At 51.4% G+C, this 26529-nt stretch overlaps 1 protein-coding gene across 1 annotated transcript; it reads right to left on the bottom strand.

Annotated features, from left to right (window-relative positions):
* Window positions 1-6263: 6263 nt before the first annotated feature.
* On the bottom strand, window positions 6264-22702 carry NPTX2 (neuronal pentraxin 2). The gene is made up of 5 exons (XM_077316147.1): window positions 21998-22702; window positions 14606-14822; window positions 12927-13171; window positions 11337-11516; window positions 6264-9864 (listed from the first exon to the last, which is right to left on the bottom strand). Exons 1-5 carry the CDS (start codon window positions 22406-22408, stop codon window positions 9637-9639), a joined length of 1281 nt encoding a protein of 426 aa, XP_077172262.1. The 5' UTR covers window positions 22409-22702; the 3' UTR covers window positions 6264-9636.
* Window positions 22703-26529: the final 3827 nt, after the last annotated feature.

Here is a 26529-nt window from a genome sequence, read left to right on the forward strand (position 1 = left end):
CTGCTCGGAACGGTGACCAGGGCTTTTTAGAAGCTCCGCTTGCACAATGAGCTAAGCTAAAAACAGCCTTCGCGAAGAGCGAAGTAACTCTACCAGCCTTTCTTGGTTTTTTTTAATCATCGAGAAACATTCTTCCGGCTTCGAGAAAGCCCAGAAGTGGCGAGATTGTGCAGAAGACGGTGGGGAAGCAGAGCTGTGGACATGCCCCCCAAATTCCCCTCCCCAGACGCATGTGAGCTGAGCTTGGCTCCACCAGGTCAGACTCCTTGCAATCCTTGCTTGCTTGGGGCAGAGATGACCTTCTTAAATAGGGTTGCTGCCCCCAGCCCAGTCTGGGAAATCCCTGGAGACTTTTGGGGAGTGCAGCCCCCCAGAGAAGCGATTTCCTCCAGAAGAACCGACCTTTGTTGCCTGGAGATTAACTGAAGGGTGTCTCCGGGTACTGCCTGGAGGATGGCAACTCATTTTCCCAATTGTTTCCCCCTCCCCGCCCCCTTCCCTGCAGCGCCCCGGTTTGTTATCTCAAGAAAGAAACAAACAAAAGCGCTCTTTTCTTTTTCTTTTTGGCAGAAGTGTTTTTCATTAAGATGCATCCGAAAGCGGCCCGTTTCCAAATGATAACGGGGAAACGACTTGCATCCAAAGGACGAATCAAAATGGCCTGGGAGATAGTGGGGGAATGGGGGGGAGGGACGGAAGAAATTCATCGGGAGGGAAACCCAGAATGATAATAGATGTTCCGCAGCTGGCAAAGACGGTGATTAAGAGATTTCCGGGCTCCGTCCATCTCGGACGCACCTGGTTATGAAAGTGCCAGGACGCCCGCCTGGCAGGGACCTTCCGCATCCATTAACGCCCGTAGAACAATGTGACCCAAATATTTCGACTCACACAGAAAGCCCTGAGCACATTAATGAGAGCATGCAAAAGGGCCTGTTCTTTTCATGCATCTCAGAGGCAAGAATTGCTTGCTGGGACTCTGGGATGGCTCACACTGGGCAGGTGGCTTGGGATGGCACACTGAGTCAGTCTTGGATGGGAGGGTTCTGGGTTGGTTTGCCCCGGTACAAATCAAACCGTTGGGGCTTTCTTGCGATTGTGCCGTTTTCTAGCCCCAATCCTTCCACCCATGAGTAATACTTCCCCCTACGGGAACAGCCCGGCCTAGCCGGACTTGGAAATTGAACAAGGCCGGCTCTGGTTAGATCTAATGGAAGACCCTCCCGGGAAATTGTCTTCAACCAAATTGTGTTCAACCAAAAACGCCCAAGCTTTCCGACAGAGATACGGAATAGGTGTTCCGTGCGGAAGGCCCCAGCGCTGGCGGAAGTCTCTTTGGAATATTAACGCGGAAATCCGTCACCACTCCTGTAAGCCTTGGAAACAATCAGGGGTGGAGGGGGGGTAATTAAATCCAACGGCAGAACTTCCTACATAAAGTTCTTTCTCTTCCAAATAAAACTTTTATTCTTTTCGGCAGTGGGCCGCCACGTTTGCCAGCCCTATCCCCAGGAGAGCGAGGAGAACGACATTCTTGTTCAGACCAGGCGCCAGCACCAATTAACCCATCCTCGATGATCCGGTCATTCCCGATAATTAATTTCCACTCTGAGTTCGGGACAGCAGGCGATAAGCGGAATTTAAAGCTTACAGGAGCAAGGTCGGTCAAGTTCTTTCAGTGGGACTCTCGGGGAAGCAGGGCTTTCAAAGCCGATTATCGGACATGACACCGCGGTCCTTGCTGGAAACATTCCCCGCAAATCGCCCTGCCCCGGACGGAGGAAGCGGCTTTGGGGTCATTCCGGTTGCCTGCGAACGAGACTCCAGCCTGATTTGCAACCAACGTCCGGCGCTGGGGGTAGGTGGGGAAGGGAAGTGCTATTAATATGCATTGTTGTCGGGTCCTATAAACCCTGTGAATTATTATACGGTAATTAAAACCGATTCGTGGCCGAAGGCTCCCTCAAAAGTGGGGGCTTCTTTCCCTCGGATATTCTCTCCGGCGAGCGCTAAAGGAACAGGAGTCATGGACAGCTGTCAGTTTCTGTTTATGAAGTTAGGCTGGGCGAGATCAGACGAAGACAGAGTTCTGCAGGCTAGAAGGAGAAGAGTCGGTCTTTGGACCTTGCGGGCTGACGTTCATCTTCTCTTCCTGTCCCTGCAACAGGCACCCTGTGAGGGAGGTGAGGCGGAGGGAGCTCTGAGAGGGCTGCTCCGGGAGAACAGCGCTATCAGGGCTGCGAATAGCCTGAGGTCACCCGACTGGCTGCAGGGAATCAAACCTGGCTCGCCAGCTGAGATGCCACTGCTCTTAATCTCAACAGCATGCTAGCTAGCTCAGTGATCCGTAGGGCTGCCTGCCTCCAGCTAGGGCCTGGAGATCTCCCGGAATTAGAGGTCGCCTCCAGGTTATAGAGATCAGTTCCTCTGAAGAAAATGGCTGCGTTGAAGGGTGGAATATATGGCGTTGTACTGAGGTCCCTGTCCTCCACTCTCAAATCTCCACAAGTTTTCCAATTAGGGATGCCAGCCCCGAGGGTGTCGTCTGCACAGGGCTTTTTACCCACTCCCAGTTCGAATAAATCCCTCCCGTCTACGCTGAATTTGATTTCCATTTTGATTTAGGACTTTAATTTTCCCCTCGGCGACATGCATGATTGATCCAGACTGACTCTAACTTTCCTCCATGATATCCGGAAGTGGATATCACCCTTGATATTTGAAAAATCAAGCATCAGTAAGTGTGCAGATTTCTGTTTTTTGCGAATTTCCTTCTCCTCGCCTCGTAGCAAAGCAGTCTTCTCTGATTGGCCAGGGCATCGGTTCAAAGACTTCCTGGTTCCCGGTTGCAAGGCTTCCCTTAAAGTGACTGCGCTCCAGAAGCCCTCACTTCTCTCAGCAGAGATTTGCCTCTTGGATTTATTTCCCCTCCTCTGCTGTCTTCAATCCTCTCCCCGCCTCCACCTCGTTCAAGAAAAGAACGAGCCTCCTGCTGCACTTGGCTCCCTTCCCCGCTCTGAGCTTCCCCAATCCAGTGCAGAACACTTTCTGTTTCAATTAGGGGGGGAGTAGAGGAAGACCCGAGTTCTAATTGATCTGAATTCAGCAGGATCGATGACAGAAAAAAACAAAGTAAGTGCAGAACCAGCCCTGGTGCCTGGACTCATTTATAATACTTTACTAGCGCTCACAATTTTCTCCTGCTTCTCTCTGCCATGATCTGTACGGCTTCACTCTCTTCATCGATGCAGCAGCCTCAGGTGTGCGGAGGCCACTCACGGTGCCTGGGGCTGTTGAATTACACAATGCCAAAGCTTCAACCTCATTGTCCTTGACTTCAAAAGGCCCTCGCAAAAGCCCAGAAAGTTTGAGGAACCCGCCGATGACGCGAGCCTCTTTGTTGCTTTCAAGGACGGGCTAGAAGCATGCTCGGCGCCACGGAAACGGGGAGGGGGTTGCTATGGGGACGGGGCTCCACTGAGACCACCCCCCTCCAAATCTTTTGATCGCCAGACAGGTTAACATTGGCTTAATGGTTTCCGTAGGCGGCGGTCTGTGGCCTTTGGGCCCTGGGGCGTTTCTGAGATTTGGGAGACCGAAGCTGGCTGGTTGGCCTGAACTGGAAGGGATATTTACGGGCAGGGCTCCCAGGGGAAGAAGAGAGGGTGGGAGATTTATGGAGATCTGGGGGCAGAGCCTGGGGAGGACTGGGATCTCAGAGGGATACAAGGCCACAGAGTCCAACCCCCCCCCCCATTTTCTCCAGGGGAACTGATCTCTGTACTCTGCCGACGAGCTGCAATTCCAGGGGGTCTCCGGGTCCCACCTTGAGGCTGGCATCCTTGTTTACCCGAGGAAGACAAAATGCGGATTCTGCCACCCCAGGAGGCCTTGCTGGCATCCAGAGCCAGCCTCAACAACTTCCCTAAATGGGTTTGCATTAATGACGTTTAGCAGTCAAAGGCCATACTATTCCTTCAATACCGACAGGAGTCTTCCTGTAAGGTTGCCAACTCTGGCTCAGGACCCGCTTGGAGATTATTTGGGGAGGGGGCTGAGTTTTGGGGAGGGGAGGGACCTCAGAAGGTTGCGATGCCATCCAGTCCACCCTGTGAAGCAGCTATTTTCTCCAGGGGTATCAGTGACTGTAGTGTGGAGATCGGTTGTGATTCTGGGAGGCCTCCAGGCCCTACCTGGAGGATGGCAACCCTGTGTCCCCACACAACCAATCAGTATTATCAGAAACATTCCAATTTGGCGACCTTCCCCCCCTTGCATGGCCAGTTGTTAGACTGAGAGAGCAGCCATTTCAAACCACTTTTGCCTTAACCTGGGAGCTGCCCTTTGACCCCTCTCTCTCGTTCCCCTTTTGTCTGCTCCCTTCCCTCACATGGCCTTCCATGGAGACACATACCTCTGCCGGTCTCTCCTGTAGAGCAGATGCACTCATACACCCACACACGTGATGCTGGGCAAGCTGGCCATATGTGACAGGGAAAGTCCTCTTCAGATTCTTTTTCTTCTTTCACCCCTCCCTCTATCTGCCCTCTCACTTTCACCACATGGCCTGTATAGACGAAATCTCCATGAACGAGATGTCTCTCTTTGTCTTAACCTGGGAGCTGCCCTCTTAGATTTGGCTTCTTTCTCTTCTTTCTCTTCTTTCTCCCCTCTATCTGCCCTCTCACTTTCAACCTGGGAGCTGCCCTCTGAGCCTTCCTCTCTCTTTCTCTCTCTCTCTTTGTCCTCTCACTTTCTTCACATGGCCTTCCACACTGCTGGTACTCTGCTGGTACCCCCTGTAGAGACACTGCACACATTAACCCACACGCATGGCTGGGCAAACTGGCCATTTGTGACAAGGAAAGGACTCTTTAGATTTGGCTTCTTTCTCTTCTTTCTCCCCTCTATCTGCCCTCTCACTTTCAACGAGCCGCAAGGGAGTGGTGGGCTATAAATCTAATAATAATAATAATAATAATTACTCATGGCCTGTATGGGTGAAATCTCCTTGAATTAGATGCCTCTCTTTGTCTTAACCTGAGACCTGCCCTCTGAGCCCTCCTCTCTCTCTTTGTCCTCTCACTTTCTTCACATGGCCTTCACACAGGTTCCTCTCTCTTCCTTCCAGCTACAGCCTGAACTTGCTTTAGGATGCTTAGGGCTGATCCTGCGTTGAGCAGGGGGTTGGACTAGATGGCCTCTATGGCCCCTCCCAAGTCTATGATTCTACGATTCTATGATTCTATGATCCTGCGTTGAGCAGGGGGTTGGACTAGATGGCCTGTATGGCCCCTTCCAACTCTATGATTCTAGGATTCTATGATTCTATGATCCTGCGTTGAGCAGGGGGTTGGACTAGATGGCCTGTATGGCCCCTTCCAACTCTATGATTCTATGATTCTATGATCCTGCGTTGAGCAGGGGGTTGGACTAGATGGCCTGTATGGCCCCTTCCAACTCTATGATTCTATGATCCTGCGTTGAGCAGGGGGTTGGACTAGATGGCCTGTATGGCCCCTCCCAGCTCTATGATTCTATGATTCTATGAACGTGAACCGTGGACCTCGATCTTTCCTTGCAGTCTACTGCTCAGCAGGTTTATTTCGTCCATTCACGGGGCAAAGCCACTCTCCCTAATACCAAGAACCTCAATGGTGCTAATTTAAGCACTTGAGCTGGAACAAGCGAGCTACAAATCTCCACTTGCACATTCCGGGCAAAATACACCAGCTTCTTCTCGGCGGTCGACTTTCTTCGACAAACGGTGACTAGGCCAAGCAAACCGCAGACGTCGCAGAGGAGTACAAAGGCAATTTCGAGTGACAGTGCAATGTGGGTTTTCTTTTTTTTAATTTAATCCTTTTTTTTTTTTTGAAAGAACATCATACTACATGGAAATAACGTACGACCGTTCTCCTACAAATGACACAGTCACCAAGATAGAGCTCCATACCGTCCGGACGGATGAAAAAAGAAAAAAAAACATGGCGAGTTCCCGTAATCCCCTGCCTCCCTTGCTTCTGAAAACCCTTTTTTTCTGGAGTCACTGAAACCATCTGCTTTGGGGCTTCAGCAGGGTGTGAAAATTTCCAGTGGTGCAGCCCGAAGACCCCCCCAAAAGGGGGAGGAGTCAACTAAAGCAGAGGAACAAGGTATCGAATACATTAAAGGGGGGAGGACCAGCTTTTAACATCAGCTCAGTGCCTGCGGAAGTCAAAAGGGTGAAGAAGGACTTTGAGCAATACAGAATTTAAAAAAAAAAATAGCTTTATAGGATCATTCCAGGGATCTCTCCTAAATTTGGCACATTTTTGTTAAAGGCTTCAGGAAGCAAAGCGTAAATGCCAACGCCCTCGGAAGGGGGTGGCAGAACTCTTGGACAGATTGTTTGAAAACGCAAAGGGAGAAACGGGGTCGGGGGGGTGGGGACAGAGGTGGCTCTCCGAAGCAAAGGGGGCTCCGTTAGCAGCTGCTCAGGAAATCAGATTTGGGGAGGGGCGTAGCCAAAGCTTCAGCCAGAGCTAACGTGTGGCTCTTCCATCATTCTTACCCTTCCAATAGCAAGCAAGACTGATTTGGCTTCCCAGCTTGAAGGAGACCCTTCAAGGTGTGTTCCGACTTCTGCCGGGATGAATTTATACCCCGCTTTCTCACCGGAAGGGTTCCGGAACAAGCTTGCCATGGCTGGGATCACGCGCCTCTTTGTGCTACAATAAGATCCCGTCGTTGATTTCAGGAGATCCACCGGCTGTGTCAAAAGCACAAACTGTTATTATTTCCCACTTTACTCGGCCTGGTAAAAGGAGGCAGCGGCTAAATCATTTCGGACCACTTATACAAGCAAACAACGGAGCGATACATCTTCTTTCCACCCTGGGATTTCAGTCTGCCCTGGGTCTGTAACTTTATGAATGGCAGCAGCGCTTTTCACACATCTCTGGGTTAAAAAATACCACCCTCCCTGCTTATAGAAAGCTAGCATGTCAGGGTGTGCCATTTTAAGTATGCTCGCTTTCTAGGTGCAGGGAGGTGTTGTTTGTTTGTTTGTTTTCTAATGGGAAAGCATTCTAACATGCAAACCCATCACTTGCAGCCTGAACGCAGCCCAGGACAAACGCCATCATCCATTTCTGTGGAATGTATAAAAAGACGGGTCAAAATGCAGCCTGCTCACCCACAATGCCTTGGGGAGTTCAAATAATCTCTGGGAACTTAGGGGGGTGGAACAGTCCACTTTCCAAGCTGGCGTTCAAGACAGACCTGCAAATCCAAGCCCAAAATCCAGACGTCCTAGTTCCTTACGGCTCCAAAACTGAGATGGATGGTTTGGGCAGGGGCTGAAGAGATTACAGGCCCTCCTGCTTCAGTCCACGAAGTCAAATTTACCGGTTCTCTCCGCGTCCCCCTAAAAGCTCCCCTTGTTCATTTCCCCAAATTTGATTCTCCATTCCAGCAGAGAAGAGTCCAGGAGCAAACCCCCCCCACCCCAAATCTCCAAGCAGTTCTGTCAGAGCTCTCTCAGGGTGTCTGTTGTGGGGAGAGGAAGGGGAGGCGATTGATTGTAAAGCTGCTTTGAGACTCCTTTGGGCAGTGAAAAGCAGAGCATAAAAACCAACTCTTCTTCTTCTTCTACCCTCGGTCACCCAGGTCTGGCCACTAGCAGTCTGACCGTGCTGTGTACGTGACACCCTGCAATACAATCTGAACAGGAAAGGAAGTCCAATAGAAGCCCTGAATCACTTTTCATTTGGAACATTCATCAGCAAACACAAAATGTAAACAGAGTCTTGGGGAGGCTGGAATTAAATTGGATTCCCAACGGCAGCTTGGGAAATTCTTGGAGCCTTGGGGGGGGGGCGGAGCCTGGGAAGGGGAGACATCAGCAGGATATATGCGGTACAGTCCCCCCCTCCAAAGCAGCCCTCTTCTCTCAAGGGGCTGATCTCTGCCGTTTGGAGATTGGTTGCAATCCCAGGAGACCCCCCAGGCCCCACCTGCAAGCTGGCAATGCTAGAACCGAAACAGTCCCTCCCACCAGGATCTCGGACACATTGCGAAACATGTTTTGGCACAGAAAACGAGTCTTGGAACAGCGACGGATTTGGGTTTCGGAATGTAGTTAGTGCCCCTTTTGCTGGCGAGGGCCTCGGTAGTGAAATGTGAAAGGGAAAGGGTTGCTGGAACGGGGGGAGGGATGGGAGAGCCGGGAGGAGGGAGCTGAATTCTAAGCATTGGCTGACGGCCTCCGTGATTGGGTTTTGCAACAACGAAGGGGGAAAGGGGCTGCTCTCCAAGGGCCAAATTAGGCAGCCATGACTGGAACCCTGGAGGCATTCCTGAACCTTAAAAAGTCGTCTTGAGGGAACCAGTGCAGACTGGAGAGACTGGCCTCCAGAGCAGTGATTTCCCCCCCCCTCCACAGAGGTCTCTCCAGCCCCCAACTGGAGGCTGGCAACCCTCCAAGGGTGAAGGGATTCTTTATGGCTTTTGTGTCGGCGTCCGCAAGAGGGGAACCAGACGGCTGTCCAACTGGTGCATCCTGGAAGCTGGGAGGAGAGCAAACAAAGCCATGCGGAGGGTGTTCCAGGTGGTCAGCCCTTGGCCGTGAGCGAGCCCAAAAACTGCTCCCGCTTAATTGTCACAGCTGTTGAGAAAGACTGGGGAGGGGATTCTTTTCAGCTTTCAATGGCTCCCTTGATACATTCATTTCTGTCTTTTCTTTTTGAAATCTAATCCGCGCACGTTTTTCTGTATCTGTACAGAAAAAGTGCCCCAAACCTACGAAATCTCCTTTTCCTTTACAGTCCACAGGAAGTCCATGTCCTGTGAACGGCCTATCCCAACAACCCAAAAATGGAATTACCGATCCTGTGCCAAAAATGGAATTACCGATCCTGAGATCATGGGACAGGCTAGCTACTGCCTCTGTGGCGGATGGTTTTCTAATCTGCTAAAGGCATTATTACGTTTTCACAGATGGCAGCCCCTTCATGCCATGTGTCACTGATGTGGGGAGGGACGGGGATAAACTATGAACAAGGGGCACAGCTGACCACTCCAAGCAGGGAGCCAAAGCTGGGGGATGCTGGGAGAGATCCTTCCCAACAGAGCCACCCCACGGTGTGAAAATACTGCCCAAGGTGTACATTTGCCCCAACCACAAAGCCCTCCGACTTAACCTCCTCCTTCAAGACATTTGCAAGTGCATCAGTGCAGTCTTGCACATCTCCTGTTCACTTCCCAGCTTGATAGCAATGACCCCAGGGGGCTGCATCGGGAGAATGGCAAACAGCATGCATTTTCACACCTGGCAGCATTTCCCTTCCCCGTCAGGTCTCTGCTGGCTTCTGTGAGGTTTTCGAGGCAAGAAATGTCCAGAGGTGGTATTGCCATCGCCTGCCTCCATGTCCCAACCCCTGCAGGTCTCCCTTCCAAATACTCTCCTGGGCCGACCCTGCTTAGCTTCCAAGATCTGATGGAACCAGGCTAGCCCGGTCAGGGGAGCTCACTAAATGGTTATTAAACAACGATCATTCAGAGGCATGAATTGGGAGCACGGGGGACCTCAAAGCCCACGAGAGATTGTCTTGATAGAAACAGGGCACTTAAAATGGGAGGTGAATAGGTCATGGGTTATAGATCTAGCAGACGCTCTTCGCAAGATTCCACGGGCCACTTAGCCGCGCCACCGAAGACGTCGACGTTGTTGTCGACCCAAGGTATGATGTTACCGGGCATGTTGGTCGAGCAGTTAGCAATATTCATGATGTCTTCGGGCTTCAAGACCCTGTCCCATATGTTGAACTGGCTCAGCTCTCCAACAAAGGCTTGGGTCGCGTCAAATCGTCCGCCCACTGTGTCCTTGAAGAAGGGAAAGTAGAGATTCAGGTTTGTTCCATTCAGTGAGCTAACAATTCAAAGAAACAGGAGGATGGGTACCCTCACTGTTTGACCCTGAGTCACAGAGAGCGGGCTCCCTCATTGTTTAGCCCTGTCCTAGTTGCAGATACGCAGCAGGCAGGCAGAATCCCATTCCAAAGTTCAAATACCAGTTAAGTCATGCTTGCTGCTCTAAGACCAAAGGGAAATCTGAACAGAGTTCTGGAGCACAGGCCAGAGTCAGAGACAAGGGAATCAGTACAGCTTGCATGGTCATGAGTTACTTCCACATAGCCACTCCCTCATTTGCTGCTTTTATACGTTCAGCCAAACACCTGCCAGCACCTCAGCCTTGCTCCTGCAAACACTTATGGATGATGTGGGGCCTCTGTTGTGCTGCCAATTTGGTACTGTGCCTTCTTTCTTGCAGTTCCCTCCTGCTCCTCCTCCTGCACTTTTCCCACAGTTCTGGCAACGGAGGAGATGAACTGGCCAGCAGATGGCTCTCTGTTGTCTACCCAGAGCTTGGGGGCTAAGGGGCAACTGCACTTGTACCTGGTTGTGGATCCATGTGGGGCTCCTCAGAGGCTGATTCCTCCTGAAGCATCTTTGTTACTAGCTTTGGGTTTGGGTCAGGTCTGCTGGCTGTCTTGTCCTCAGAGGACTTGTGGGCATTACTGGGCTTTGCTGGAGCTGACTGGTCCATGCCAGGCTCTGAGCAACTTGATAGTGGGCTCCCTCATTGTTTGGCCCTGGGCAAGTCGACACTGTGCTCTCAAAAGCTTACACCCTAAGAAGGTGTCACTGGACTAAAATCTAACGGAGATCTACAAATATATACAAACTTTAGCATACCCTCTTCCTAGAATCATAGAATCATAGAGTTGGAAGGGGCCATACAGGCCATCTAGTCCAACCCCCTGCTCTACGCAGGATCATAGAATCACAGAATCATAGAGTTGGAAGGGGCCATACAGGCCATCTAGTCCAACCCCCTGCTCTACGCAGGATCAGCCCTAAGCAATTCTCCATTCTCCATCTTCATATCTGACAAGGGGAGCTTTGAGTCACAAAAGTTGATCCTTCAGAGTCTAGCTAGATGAACTTCACAATCTTACGGCACTGGAGTGCTGTGCCATTTCAGACAATGAGCTATGAGGAAGTTCTCCAACTGAACCAGGGTCCCAGATCAAGGTCTTTCCCATCACCTGGTCCTGTTAACTGGAGATGCCGGGGATTGAACCTGGGACCCTCTGCATGCTAAACAGGAGCTCTGCCACTGAGCCAAAGCTCCTCTCCATTCACTAGGTCTCCTTCCTCTCCAGGATGAATGTTTCATGGAGACCAGAAGAGGCCAGAAAGTTCCATTCTATGGACAGAAAACGTAGTCCGGATCCAACATGTTATTGCTTTCCAACACTCTGTGGGCTGAGAGGGGGAGCTGTGCCACTTACCTGCTCCTGGCCGAGGATCAGGACCCCTCCTGGCTTGATAGGGTGCCAAGGAGCCAGGTTGTCCCCGGTGCCCAGTTTCTCCCCGTCCTGGAAGGCCTCCCACAAGCCATCCCGCGTTGTCCAAGTGATGCAGATGTGGTGCCACTTCCCGTCGCTGATAAAGAGGGGCAGCTGCGCGACCTGGACAAAGACAGCTGGAATGAGCCCAAAACGCCACGGGAATTCGAGGAAGGCCTGCACTTCAATCAGACGCTCCTCTGGTCATCGATCCACCTCGAAACAAACTGGAGTTTTTAAAAATAGCCCTCGAGGTGAATTGCAAAGGGCAGACAGGGAAAATGTGTCTGATTTCTCTGATTTATCTCCCCCCTGGGGACTGTTCCTTGGGAAGGTGGCCATTTACTAAGTCTGCCGGTGGCTTGGAAATTCCAGGAGGGAGGTCATCAGGGGTGTGTTTCCAGAAAATCCACCCTCCAAACTTGGCCTGATCTCTTGTGTGTGGGGTGGAGGGGACTGATCTGGAATTTGGAATTCAGCTGTCATTCTGGGAGATCACCAGGTCCCACCTGTAGGCTGGCAACCACACCTGCCACAAACCCCCCCGAATGTTCATTGAATTTGCATTCGCTTTCTCCCTCTTCTCTGCCTGTTGCACGCAGGAAGCCATTCCAAACTCCCCAGCTTTGCCGTCATCTCTGAAAGTGAACAAACTGGAGTCTGTTCATCACGTGCAAATTGGAATTCTAAAATGGGACGGAGCCCAAAGAACGTGCAGAGTGCTGCTTGTTACTGGAATGTAAACAGCCCCTCTTTCAGGTTAGGATGACATTCAGGGGCTGGATCCAGACGGCAATTAAACCTGGAGAAGGCACAGAAGAAACCGCCACAACTTTTGCGTGAAGCCTGAATCACTTAGCAACCCACTGCCTCCCCGCCCAGGGAATAGATGTTTATGAACTTATTGCAACACGTCAGCATGCTGTTTGACTCCCTCCTTCTGCCAGAAGCCGGCTCTGGTCACATTTTAACAGGACAGTTTAACCACCTGGCCTGGATCGATAAATCAGTGACTTATGGCCCAATTTTAAAACAGCTGAGCCAAGAGATCCTGTTCCAATGAAGGGAAGGCTTTTATCCAGCAAAGTAATTCTAGAGCAGATATAACAATCGGCCTAAGCTTCATAAGAACCTCAGAAGAGCCCTGCTGGATCAGGCCAGTGGTCCATCTAGTCCAGCATCCCCCCTCACACAGCAGCTAACCTGTTCCTCTGAAGGGCCAACAACAAGGAATAGAGCTGAGACCTTCCCCTGATGAGAACCTCAGAAGATCCCTGCTGGATCAGACTAGTGAAGGTCCATCTAGTCCAGCATCCCCCCTCACACAGTGGCCAACCAGGCCATCACAAGAACACCAAAAGAGCCCTGCTATGCCTAACCAGAGAAGGTCCATCTAGTCCAGCCTCCTGTCCCACACAATGGACAATGAGTTCCTCCAGAGGACATCCTTCACAACAGCCCTGCAAGGTGGTAAAGGGTTATCTGCATCCCTCTTTTGTGGACTTGGGGGGGGGGTAGGCGGCCTTTCCTCACCTTGTCGTTAATGAGCAGCTCGATTGGGTTGTTCCCCCACTCGATCAGTACCACTTCGTTCGCTTGGCCAGGGACGGCGTAGGAGAAGGGCGTCCCGATCCCAGGCGAGGCGCTCGACTTCAGCCACAAGCACACGGTGAAGGCATACAACTCGGGCAGCGTCTTCTTCACCTTCCCGTACAGGTAGTTGGTACGGAGGGGCAGGGAGACTTTGAACTCATCCGGCGACTTGAAGGCGCTGGTACCTACGGCCACGCCCCAATGGGAAACAGCACTGTTATTAACAGAACTAGGGTGGTTTAGAGGTTAATGCAGCCTTTCTTGCCTTTTTTACTATTGAGAAACCCCTGAAACATTTTTCAGGCTTCGAGAAACCTCAGAAATGGCACCCTCCTCTTCCCACTATCCAATAAATATTTTACATTAATTAATTCATTCCCACCCGTTCGGGAAACCCTTCCAGGGCCATCAAGAAACTTCAGGGTTTTGCAGAACCTTGGTTGAGAAAGCCTGGGTTAGAGCTATGACCAGGGAGACTTGGATTCGAGTGCCGTGGAAGTTTACGGGGTGACCTTGCTCTCACCCTAACCCTACTTCACAGGTTGTGTGGACAAAATGGGAAAAATTATTTAAGCTGTTTCAGGCGACACTGGGAAGAACGACAAGGTATAAATGAGGCAGACAGACAGACAGATATGGATAGACAGACAGACAGATATGGATAGACAGACAGATAAATAGAAAACAAATATATACAAGGAGACACCTGTGTAAAAAGGCTACCAATAATATACTGAGCATAGATCTACAATAGTAATATGAATGTAAACCCTTCCAAGTCTTGTACGTTGTTTCTCTTGAAGTCTGGCCAAAATGACTTCTGGATTATATTCATTTTCAAAAGTTTTCCTCAGTGGCCAAGATTGCAAATAAAATTTCTGAAGAGGCTGGTTAGATCACCCAATGGGGCTTTGTTTGTTTTTTTAAGTGCTCACTAGTGGCATCCAGTGGTCATGGGTGTGGTTGCAGGGAATTCTGAGCCACGTGCCCTGGGGACACCATTGTTTAAGGCGAGCTCCACCCACTTCCTGCTTCTTCAGGAAGAGCAGTTCAGTGGCAAGCACTCAGCCACCATTAGGCTTTCTCCATCTGCTGATGTGTGGGTATGTAGTCAGCTTGCAGCGCAGCCATAGAGACTTTCAATGTGCTGCCTCTGTAACTATGCTTTACGTTTTTGAACTCTGCTTCAGTAAGGAGACTGATGAATATGATATATATTTGTAAATAACCTTTCCAGTAAAGATTACTCTCTTTTAAGCCACAAACCGCTGTGAGTCTGGATCCGTGCCTCATCCACAAAGGTACCTAATAACTGCAAACTTTCTCCGTGTTCTGTTACACTGCAGCTGTATTTCTCCGGAGGGACTCAGAACCAATTCAAAAGTTCCAGTACTTACTGGCACTATGAACACCATTTACAGCGAGTGTTTCTTGAAACAGTTCTGGGCTGACAAAGTCCAGCCAAGTGTGCCATTTCTCAATAACGGCAAATCTCTACCTCTGATTAAATTATTAGGGTGAAGAACCCCAACCTTCCGCAGCTCCTGAGTTTCCTACCAAATCCATGAAGAGGTCACCCCAGAACGGGGAAAGTATCTCCGGGCGGCCTCTGCGGTTACCTCTTTCCAGCTCCGAAACTCTCTCCAGCAGCGCGTTGAGGGCCGCCTCGGTCCTTTGCCGGTGGGAGGACGTCTCGTTGTGGAGCAGGGACTTCTCGTTCTCCAGCTCCGCCACTTTGCTGAGCAGCTGCCGCTCCAGGTCCCCGAGCCGCTTTTGGAGCATCTCTCGGAGATCGAGGGGCAGGGCGGCGTAGGACACGTTGGCGCGGAGCTGGTGCTGCGAGAGAGGAGAGGAGCAGGGTAAGCCGAGGATCGTGGCGGACGGTGATGACAACCAGGTCTTAGATGTCATCATGGCAGCTCTGTATTGAAGGCCACCCCGACGCCTCTGTGGTTTTTTGTTTTTGCTTTGGTGCAGAAGGGAAGGGGTGTGCAAACGGTGGCTCTCCGGAGGTCCATGGACTACAATTACCATGAGCCCCTGCCAGCACGCTGGCAGGGGCTCATGGCAATTGTAGTCCATGGACCTCTGGAGAGCCACCATTCGGACACTCCTACTGTAGGGTTTCCAAGGCGAGCGACATTCCTAGTGTGGCTGTAGCCCTGAGAAAACGTTCAAAGTGCATAAAGATGTTCTGAAGGAGACTCTCGGGTCACTGATTGGCTGCCACTCTCTGGGGTCTTGGCTAGAGGTCTGTCCCATCCCCTACTACCTTGCCCTTTTAACTGGAGACAGCCCAGATCTCAAAAGCTAAGCAGGGTCAATTCTGAGTAGTATTTGGATGGGAGGCCTCAGATCCCCGCATCTCCTGGCTCTCCCGCCCGCATGAGGGGACCGAAGAAGTTGAGGGACACAGAAGTCTAGAAGCGAATTAAACCAACAATTTATTTTCTAAATTCCTATCGGATGGGTTAACGTTCATCGTTTTTATTCGCGCTGGCTTTAAATTGTGGCACGCCACTCCGGGACAGCTGGGCTGAGAGGGGCGGCCCGATGAGCAAATTAATTAACGGCGCGCAAGGTAATTAAAAAATATTAATTATTCATTAAAAAGCCATAGAAAGGGAACGCTTCCTTTCCCCCTCAGCACACGCATGTCAGACAAACATGAACGCCATCAGCAGATCACGTTTCGAGCGACGAGACTTTCACCAGAGGCCAATACAATCACAGCTACAAGTACAATATACGTGTCCAAATTCTTCTCACAACCAGCGGCTAAAAGAATCTTCACTTGAGTAGAATGCCTTTGCATTTCCTGGGTCTGCGATTTGCTATTTTCAATTGGTTGTATACCAGGCATGTTCTTCAAGAGATCTATCCGTAGCTTCCCCTAGGTGGAAGTCGATTGAACGGCACGTCACACTGTGTGCAGAAGCTAGCTGCACACATGCCGTATGATAAATACACGAATGAACAAAGAAATAAATGCTGGAAATGCCGTGATTTGAACCCAGAACCTTCGGTATGACTCTCAAGGGTCTCAGGTAGCAGTTTTTCCCACTGCCTGCTGACTCGTCCTGTAAACTGGAGATTTGAACCTTGCTCCTTCTGCATGCCAAGCAGATGCTCTGCTGTGGAGCTATGGCCCCTTTGCAAAGTGTGGTAAATGACCAAACAAGAAAAGGAAGAGCCGTTTTACGGGTTCACTGATGATTGATAATCATTATAAGTAAAAGAAGAGAATGAAACAAAGAGTCTTGGGTATTTTGGATTGCAAATGGATGAACACCAAAGTCATAACGCCTCTGATATCACAGCTGTAGGGAAACAAACGAGGGGAAAGGGTGTGGATCACTGACACTGCAATCCCAGGAAACAGCAGGATGGAAAAGAAAGAACAGGAGAAGATCACCAAATACCAAGACGTACAAAGAGAGTTAAGAGTGCCTCTGGGAGATAGTTATCATTGTGCCAGTTGTCACTGGACGTCTTGCAGCAGTGCCTGGAAGCTTTCAAAAACACCTGAAGTTTCTGAGTACTGAATAAATAACACCTTCTCAACTCCAAAAGACAAGGTTTCTTGGAAAAGCTAGAATTCTGCGATGAAACCTCTCTGATTCCCAATAACTTGACTAGATCTCAAAATTCAGGACACCATCGACCAGTCAGCTGACTGTGACAATGCTTAACAATATATATATAATCAGTCTAGTGAAATGCATTAAGCCAAAAAGCAAAGAAATTAGTGTGTGTAGTAAAACCATCTAATGCATCTTCCTCTGACAAATCAAAACAGAGGTGGCTTTTGAAGTTAATCATCCCAGTGCGGAATGCCTTTGGCGTGACCTTGAAAGCTGATCTCATCAGACCTTAAGAGCTAAGCAGGGTTAGCCCTGGCTAGCAGTTGGATGGGAGACCACAAAGGGATACCACAGTCATGATGTGGAGGTCAGGCAAAGGCAAACCACTGTGGAAGGAAGGAAGGAAGGAAGGAAGGAAGGAAGGAAGGAAGGAAGGAAGGAAGGAAGGAAGGAAGGAAGGGAGGGAGGGAGGGAGGGAGGGAGGGAGGGAAGGGAGGGAGGGAGGGAGGGAGGGAGGGAGGGAAGGAAGGAAGGAAGGAAGGAAGGAAGGAAGGAAGGAAGGAAGGAAGGAAGGAAGGAAGGAAGGAAGGAAGGAAGGAAGGAAGGAAGGAAGGAAGGAAGGAAGGAAGGGGTTCTCACTGATCCTACTACAACGCCTGGAGAAATCTGCAGGACTAAATCGAGCGTCTGCCTCCTTTTCAAAGGCTGTTTTTCAAATTGGCTGTTGACAAGCATCAGACTGAAGGGGGCACCCCACGGGGATGGGACTGAGCTAAAGAACGCTCTACGTGATCAAACAGCGCCAAAAGGGGGCAGCTCAACCCCAAATCTCAGGAGGAAATCTCCAAGAGGCCGGATGCATTCCTTCGAAGGGGTAAGGCTTTATGATTGAAGCATATGCCTTCGATTGGGACCAGAATTCTGGAACAGGGAGATGTCAAAGATCTATCTTCTCAGTGGTCTGGGAGGCCAAAACCAGGTTTCTCGGAAAGGTATTCAATGTTTTAAAGGGGGAACCGTCTCGGAACGAAGGCTGGGATCATTACAAGCAAAGCCGAGGCAGTATCTACCAACGGCTACATTCAAACACCGGGATCAATCAATTCAAATATCGCGACAAAAGCGCGGCAACCAACAAGCTAGGTTTTCAAACCACACCTGGTTTGTGCGCAAACTCTGCTGCGTGTAGGGAGAGATCTTCCCCTGATTGTGCTCCTTTGGGCCAAGGGACAGGGCCGGTACTCAGTGCCCTATGACTGCCAGAATCTTGTTGTTTTCTGAGGGGCTCCTGGACTCATATTGGATTATTCTATTGCAGGTTAACAGGGCCACCCTCCGAAACCACACAGCCAACCGCGGTTTTAATAATGCAGACGTCACAAGAAACCGCGATTGGTGCAAACCGCTGTTAACCGGATTGGCTAGAAAGCCTTGTTCGAACTCTCCGTTTGCGTGCCAAAAAACAAACCATGCTTGGCTGCATTCCCAGCAGTCAACTGATCAAACCATGATGTTTGAAACTCTGGGCATCGTGATTTCCAAACAGAAATATCATACTAACCATGGTTCCTCTCTTCTTCTTGCAGAGGCTGATCAGTGTCGTGGTTAAGAGCGGCAGCCTCTCATCTGGAGAACGGGGTTTGAGTCCCCGTTTCTCCTCCACATGCAGCCAGCTGGGTGACCTTGGGCCAATCCCAGTCCTGTTAGAGCTGTTCTCAAAGAGCAGCTCTTCCAGAGCTCTCTCCGTCCCCCTCTACCTCACAGGATGCCTGTTGTGAGGAGAGGAAGGGAAGGCGATTGCCAACCGCTTTGAGACTCCTACTGGTGGGGTATAAAAACCAACCCTTCTTCTTTCTTTACCTGTGCTAGGTCAGGAAATGGTGTCCCTAACAAAGCAACATGAAATTAGATCAGAACAGAACATTTATCATCCCAGGCGTCTTAAAGACGCCCAAGATTTATTCCATCAGGAATTCTCGAGAATCAGAATTCACTTTATCAACGCAGGGGGATTTCCCCCCCCCCAACAAGAAAAATCCTCCTTATTATTGCTCAGCCTCAAAAGGCGTCCTGGTCAATATTTTATCAGGCCGAGATTTCCCCCAGCCCACGGTGGCAGCGCTGTAACAATGGCCCGGAGCTGTTTCGAACGGATTGATTACTCTTACATGGATTGCTTTTATATATATATATATATATATATATATAAAAGGTTCTCAATTCAGCCTGCCAAGAAGGCAGCTGGGCGAAGAGAGCTGTAAATGGATTGAGGGGGGAAGCCAGGTTGGCCTGAAGCAGCAAGACAGAGTTGGAATTTGGGGGCACCTTTTGGACCAAGCAAGTATAATTCAAGGCCGGAGCTTTTTGGTGGGTGTGCAACTCATCAAATATTATTATTATTATTGTTGTTGTTGTTGCTGTTATTTACCCACCTCCCCCCAGAGGCTTGAGGCGGCTTACAATTCAAGATACAAGCCCAATACATCCCCATAAAACCGATGAAACTAATACATATAATTTTTTAAAAATCCTATAAGCCAAGAAACTGCGGCAAAATCTCCGCCTGAGTCTAAAACCTTGATCTTCGCCGGGGGGGAAGGGGAGAGGGGGCTGAAAGAACGTGCTATCACCGTACGCTGTGAATAATTATACATTAGAAAGCGGTCAAAGCAGAGAGGTATAGCTAGAAGGTTTCCTTTTTCATCCCCACCCCTCCCCGCCGTGCTCAATCAGGCTGTACGCTTTCGTCCTCCCCATCTCTCCTGGCTCTCGGCAACTTGTGATTAGTTTTTTTGGAAGCAAATGCATCCCCATATGCCCGGGTCTTATGACCTAGGATGTCTACGCTCCACTGCATCCGGCCTCTTTGTCCTAGGACAGATTAAAGGGGGCGGGGGAGCCCTGAAAACAACAAATCCGGGAAATAAAACCCCGCAAATCCCTTCCCGGTCCATTTTCCTGGAAGACGGCAAATGGAACATCTGTTCTTTTCGCGTTCCCGGTTTGGCGGAGGGGGGGGCAGACGTTAAAACACGGGCAACCAAAACCTGGGTCTGAATGCTTTACTTGTTGCAACAGATTTCCCCCACCCCAGACCCAAGCCTGCTGTGCAATTCGGATCACCTCCCAGAAAGCTGGATATTGCAATCCCACCCTCCTCCCATGCTGGGGAGAGGGCAGGGAATTGTTCCCTTTGTACGAAAACTTTGGGAACGTGCTTCAGCCGAAACACAAGCTGCATTTTGAAGAGAGAGAGAGAAAAAAAGGAGAAGAGAATGTCAGTGTAAAGATTCCGGGAACGCGTGCTTGTTTATTCCAACGCCCCGCTGGGCCGCGACTCTGCTAATTGTACCCCTGGTAATCGATTACATATATATTTAGCGCATGACAGAGGTCTCCCACCCGCGGGGAGGAGAGAGACGCGCCTTCAGCTGCCTCGGAGTAAAGACAGGTGGGTTAGAAATGTCACCCATCCGCCTGCATGAGGCAGAAAAGAGAGAGGCGGGTATATAATGGGGAACGCTCTGAAGGCCGGTAGCCCAGTAATAGAATCACGGCAGATGGGAAGCCAAGATACCTAGCACAGCACTCCGGATGTGGGAAACCGCCTTTTTCCAAACTGTAGAGCCACGTAGGCAAGGTTGTGGAGCCTTAGGGCAGGAGGAGAGCCCTGGCAAGGGACTGCCAAATTATGGGGACCCTGCAATGGTTACAAGGTGAGAGATGGGGAGCCCCAGCTCCGTTGGTGGACGCCCAGCCAAGCTTCCGAGCTCTGAAGATCAGGCGAGCCCGGGCCAGCCCGCCAGCCAGGTCGGGAAGGGGGTGGGGGTGGGAGGGGAAGTTATTATCCGGCCCCGTTTCCTGATCCAGCTGTTTGGACTAATCCTAAGCACGGATTTATCAGCACGCTGGGAGCTGCGCCAAAGAGATGGGAGGCTATTGCTGTCAAGAGCCCTGAAGGGGAACCAACGGACGTAGATTTGATGGTGCAAGGGAATTGGCAGGAGAGAGAGAGAGACTTTTTATTAAAAACACTATTGCATCTGCCTGCCTGGGAGCTGACCGAGATGTTTCCCGAGAGCCGTTGCTAGAGGAAAAGTTTTAATCACAGCATTCCCACCCCCACCCCCCGCTCCTGGCTTACCACCCATTAAGTAGCCTCACCCCACCAGCTCCCGATCCCAAGGAGGAAGTGTGTGTACATCTTGGCATGTACCGCATGTATATGTGCATGAAAACTCAGGCTTGACACAGAAAAGTCACAGCTGTTTGGCAACTCAATGTGCTTTTCTCCATGCTCCTGTGCGGGCATGTGCAGAAACAGGGGCAACTGGAGAAAATGCAGTCTTTTGTGCCTTGGGATGCTAGTGGAAGCCGTGCCATGGAAAAGGAAACCTAGGTCCTTGTTGGGTCCCAAATGGGAGAGAATTAAAAAAATCACAATATGTTCTAGTTTCTGCTGCCTCACGCAATCGAAGAGGCTCTGCCAACCCTTTGGTTGGTCGTTTCTAGCGTGGCTTCCCACAGAGAACCCAACCTGTGGGTTCAAAAGGGGGATGTCAAATTGGATGGGAGAGCACCCAGAAAGTCCTCTGTATACAAACCACCACTGAATAACTCTTGTCACGAAAGCCCTACAGGATCGGCGTAAGTTGACCAGAATTTGCACCCCCCAAGCTGCAAAATTGGGATGCTGTGTTTTTGCAGCTGTTATCCATTTCGGGTTTTGCTCAGGCAGGTTTCGCTTGTGGTGGTGGGAGAGAATCTCACAGCATACCGCAGACAACGGGGTACCAGTGGGTTCTCGATCACCAGATCCCTCCTGCTCCCTCCCTAGAAGCTAAAGCAACTAGAGGATACACTTTGGCCCCATGACGAGTAATCGGAAAAGACCATAATGCTAGGAAAAGCCAAAGGGAAAGAAGGAAGACCCCCTCTGAGACGGGTGGACTCCACCAAGGACCTTCTGGAACTCTTTCGTCCACAGAGTCACAACATAAGCCAGAAGCAACTTCAACATGCCTCTATGAACATGACTCTCTAAACACATTGCCCCAGCTAGTGTGTTCCACTTGGATGGAAGCATATGGACCGCACTTAACGCACACCGGTGGGTCCCTGTACTGTGTGTGGCCCAAGTAGTCCTCACCCCACCTCTAAGGTTGGGTACCAATCACTGGGGACACCCCCCGGACGTGGCACCCAAGGGAAGGCACCGCGGACGACACCCCCTAGGGGGTTCAACACCTAAGACGGCACCCGAGGGGGGTTCAGCACCAGGGACAGCGCCGGGGTTCAGCACTGTGGACAGCGCCCTAGGGGGTTCAGCACCTCAGGCGGCACCCCGAGGGGGTTCAGCACCACGGACAGCGCCCGAGGGGGGTTCAGCACCGCGGACAGCGCCCGCGGGGTGCCCTCCCGGCTCACCTCGAGGTTCTCCAGACGGTCCTTGAGGGTCTGCATGGTGCGGCTGAGCTGGTCGACGAGCAGTCCGGGGTCGCGGGGCAGGTCGCCCATGGTGTCCTTGCCTTTGCCCTCCTTCCTCCAGACGCCCCCCTTGCCGTCGGGGCCGGCCTCGCAGCGGCCCAGCTTGGCGCTCAGCTCGCGGATGGCCTCCCGCTGCTGGCCCAGCGTCTCCTTCTGCTGCAGGACCGTCTCCCGCAGGCGGAGCACGGCGGCCTTCAGGTCCTCCTCCGGGACGGCGGCGGAGGCGGCGGGCACCGGGCAGGCGGCGTCCGGCGGCAGCGACGTGCAGACGAAGCGGCCGCCCGGGGGAGGCTCCGGCGCCCCCCACGCCCCCCACCGGGCGAAGGCCAGCCCGGCCAGGACGGCCAGCATGCCGCGGGCTCACTGGGCGGCGGCGCGGCGGCGCGGCATGGGGCGGGCAGCGGAGCAAGGGGGGCTAGGGGCCCCAAGGGGGGTTCAAGGGGTGCAAAGGAGGGTGCAAAAGGTGCAAATGGGGTGCAAGCGGGATGCAAGGGGTCCAAAGGGGGTGCAAAAGGTGCAAATGGAGTGCAAGGGGGATGCAAGGGGTCCAAAGGGCGGTGCAAGGGGCCAGCGCCCCCCGGTGACCATCCGGATCTGCGGCCCCCCAACTCCTCGGAGCTCAGACGGCGGCGCAACCCAAGTCCCCTCGGCGCCGGTCCGGCTTCTCGCCTCGGCGCCTCCTTAAAAGGGCTGAGCCGGGAGGGGAGGGGAGGCCGGGAGGGGGCCGCCCGCCGCTGGTTGGCTGCGCGCACGCCTGGCCCGCCCCCGAGCGAGGGGGGGCGAAGAAAGGAGCCTCCTCATTGGCTGGGGAACCCGCCCGGGGAAAGTATGAAAAGAAACCGAGCCCGAACGCGCGCGAAGTCCCGGAGCGGCTCGCTCTCGCCGGCGGTTGCCGACTCCAGGGCGGGAGGTCCCGGGGGATCGCGGGGAGGGGCGTGCGGGTTGACATGTCCAGCGGGGCTGGAGTGGTGGGCGGACTCATCCACGCAGGGATGGGGATAGAAAGGGCAGCTTGAAGCCCACCCACGCCCCTTAGAGTGGAATGACCAAGAAAGTGAGACAACCAGGAAAAGCCAAGGGCTCTGTCCAGAGGAAGGGAAAGGAAAAACTCCTTAACGGATCTCAGAAGTTAAGCCATGTCGGCCCCGGTTAGTAGGGGGGGTGGGAGACCCCCAAGGAAGGCCAGGGTCGCTGTGCAAGGTGAAGAATGTCTAACCATCTCTCCTCTTTTCTTGCCTTGGTCTGGATCCCCTAGAACAGGGGTGGCCAAAGTTGCAGCTCTCCAGATGCCCATGGACTACAATAACCATGAGCCCCTGCCATGGCATGGCAGGGGCTCATGGTGATTGTAGTCCATGGACATCTGGAGAACCACAGCTCTGGCCACCCCTGCTCTCCCTCCTAATAAATATAAATAGATCTTACTATTATACCCCGCCCTTCCTTCTATAGCTCAGGGCGGGTGACATCAGGTTAAAACAATCCGTTAAAATCACGCTGGCACATCCTATAATTTACCCCCAACTAATAAAGCAGGCGAACAGGGTTAATTAGGTTTTGGAGCAGATCTCACTTCAGCTTCCAGGAAGCTTTGCTTCTGATCTTGCTGTTCTCCCACGTGGGACTGCACAGAGGTCATGATCATTGGGCAGGGCTCCATTTCTTGGGCTGCCATGGATCCTGCCAGATCTCAGAAGCGACTGCAAGAAAGAGAGGGGAAATACCTATAAGAAGAGACCCCAAATATGTATTCAATACAAGAACGATCACCACGCGATCTCTGTTGAGAGCATCAAAGAAACAAGATCACACGTAAGAAACATAATGAGTTTTCTATCTTTTTCTTGCTCATTCTCGTATTGGATAATATTTGGGGTATTTCTTCTCTCTTTCTGGCAGTATTTATTTATTTGTTTATTAGTTGGTTTGTTGGACTTTTATAACGCCGCTCTCATAAACTGACTCTCAGCAGCTTCCAATAAAACATCACATAAAACAATATCCAGACTTAAAAACATCGTACAATACAATTCCTAAGAATCCCTGAAATACAACCATCTTCATGGCGGTAACGATACAAAATACAAGCTGTTTCCTAATGCTTCAAAACCTCGCTTCCAGTATGGGTTTCCCATCAAAACCAGACAGCCTGCTTCCTGGAGGTGTTTTTTGTTGTTTTTTAATGTGGAAAAACATCTCCTGGCGTGCCCCCTGTAACGGAAATGACTACGGACCTGACATCTGTTTGTCCCACCCCAGGGAGCTCACCACTGGATGGCTGGTGGTCGGCCAGGATCCGCACTCAGCCCCACTCTCTGCGTCACCACCTCCTTCACCGCTCGGCTTGCACGGCCGGCCTGGCCGACAGGAGTGCGGATCCGGACATGGAAGACAGACGGTGTTGGTGGTGCAAGAAGTGGGGCTCAGCCCTGCCCAGCTGCCAGCACTGCTGTGCCTGGCCCTGCATGCTTTCCAGAATCAGTTTGCTGCAGATTATGTGTTTCCACACAAACTGCAACAATCTGATCCTTCGGGTGGGGGAAGAGATTCAGATCTCAGAAGCCAAGCAGGTTTGGCCCCGGCTACTTTTTGGAAGGTGCTAAGCAGAGGCAAGCAGAAACAACTCTGAACGTCCCTTGCCTTGAACCCCCCCCCTCCCCTGTGGGATTGCCGTAATTCCGCTGTCGCTTACGAGGAACAGCGGCAAATATTTCTTTCCTCCTGTCCACTGCCGGTCTCTTTTCTCGAGTCTCGCTCCAAAAAGTACAATCCATCAATGCAAATGCCACACATTATAGCAATGTGATTACGTTGTTCACATCCGGCCAACGTTGAGTTGGGTTCTTGGAGAATTAATGCCTCATTAGTGGGATATACCACCGTGGACTGCAATCACATCCGCTAAGACAAACTCCCCGAGAGAGACTTCCCTCTCCCAGCACGGTGGAATATTACCCGTCAGACGGCAGATCGGGGGCGAGCAGAGCAAACAAAGAGCCCCTTGGAGTAATTTTATTGAAAATACGACATTGTTCTGTTTTGTTTGTCAAGGAGCTAATAAACAGGGAAAGGGTCAGCTAAGGCCTGCAGAGAAAGCACATGTGAGCAACGTTAAAACTGCCATCCTTCTAAACTTGAGCTAGAGACATAGGATTTGGGCTAAAGAGCAGGGGCCTCTAATTTGGAGGACTGAATTTGATTCCCCTCTCCAAGGGGATTTGGGACACTCACAGTTCTCTTAGAGCTGTTCTCATGGCACAGTTCTTTTAGAGCTCTCTCAGCCCCCACCTACCTCACAGGGTGTCTGTTGTGGGGGAAAGGAAGAGCTCAGAAAGCAGAGTCAGCCCTGGTTAGCACTTGGACGGGAATCACCAAGGAAGTCCTGGGTTGCGGCACAGAGGCAGATAATGGCAAATGGCCACTGAATGTCTCATCTTTGACCTGGAGGGCCCAAAACTAAGATAATCTCATCAGATCAGAAACTCAGCAGGGTCAAACCTGATTAATTCCTCTGGAAGGCCAACAATATGGCACAGAGGCCAAGGGCTTCCTGGTAAGAACCTCAGAAGAGCCCTGCTGGATCAGACCAGTGGGGATCCATCTAGTCCATCTAGTCCTGTCTCATATAGCAGTGGCCAACCAGTTCCTCTGAAGGGCGAACAGCAGGCCGAGGCCTTCCTAAAAACCTCGGAAGAGCCCTGCTGGATCACACCAGTGAGGGTTCATCTGGTCATACTGTGGCCAGCCAGTTCCTCTGGAGGGCCAACAGCAGGGCAGAGAGGCCGAGGCCTTCCCACGATAAGATGCCTCAAAAAGTTATCAATTCACTCCCCAATAGGAAGCAAAGCTCGAAAATCTTTGTGCAGCTCTGGGGCTGGGGAGAATGTACAACAAAAAGGAAGACAAAACCGTCTGCGCGTAACTGTTATTTCCCCCCCAATTTGGGAACTTGCTGCTTCATACTTGAAATTGTCTTTGCAGAAGGGGGAAAGCACACACGTCCCCAGGGGTCTAAATGAAATTTGGGAGTAGTGTGAATAGATGGCTAGTGTTTCAGTGGCTGCCTGCAAGGCCCAGAGAAATCTGGCTTGTTGGTTTTGATTGAAACCCCCCAGTTGACTGCGGGAGCCTCCACTGACGGGGTGGGGGGAATGGGGACGGGAGGCGGTCAGGCAAGGGAGAGAGAGTCGCTGCTGACGGGCTGACCGTCTCATCTGACGGATGGTTTTCACACTTCCCAGGTTTAACTCAGGACCGTGCTTGTGGCAGCTTTGGCGAAACTGTGCCCTCTCTCAACAGAACTGTCACAAACTTGCTAAAACTGAAGCATGTGGGAGAACGCCGGGATGTGGATTCTGAACACTCGGGGGTGAAATTTAACTAATAGATACTTGTGCTTTACAAGCATCGCTAAGGCAGACTAGCATCCCATGTACCTGTGGCTTGACAAACTCCTCCCTCTCTCCCTCGCT

The sequence above is a fragment of the Paroedura picta genome, chromosome 17 (assembly GCF_049243985.1).
Source record: "Paroedura picta isolate Pp20150507F chromosome 17, Ppicta_v3.0, whole genome shotgun sequence".
Classification (NCBI taxonomy): Eukaryota; Metazoa; Chordata; class Lepidosauria; order Squamata; family Gekkonidae; genus Paroedura; species Paroedura picta.

Bases quoted from the DNA above. Each gene is read 5' to 3' on its own strand.
- NPTX2 (XM_077316147.1), bottom strand. From the start codon at position 22,408: ATGCTGGCCGTCCTGGCCGGGCTGGCCTTCGCCCGGTGGGGGGCGTGG. The intron at 14,823-21,997 runs GTGAGCCGGGAG...CCTCTCTCGCAG, and splicing joins ACCGTCTGGAGAACCTCGAG to CACCAGCTCCGCGCCAACGT. The intron at 13,172-14,605 runs GTAACCGCAGAG...GCGTGGCCGTAG, and splicing joins AGTTTCGGAGCTGGAAAGAG to GTACCAGCGCCTTCAAGTCG.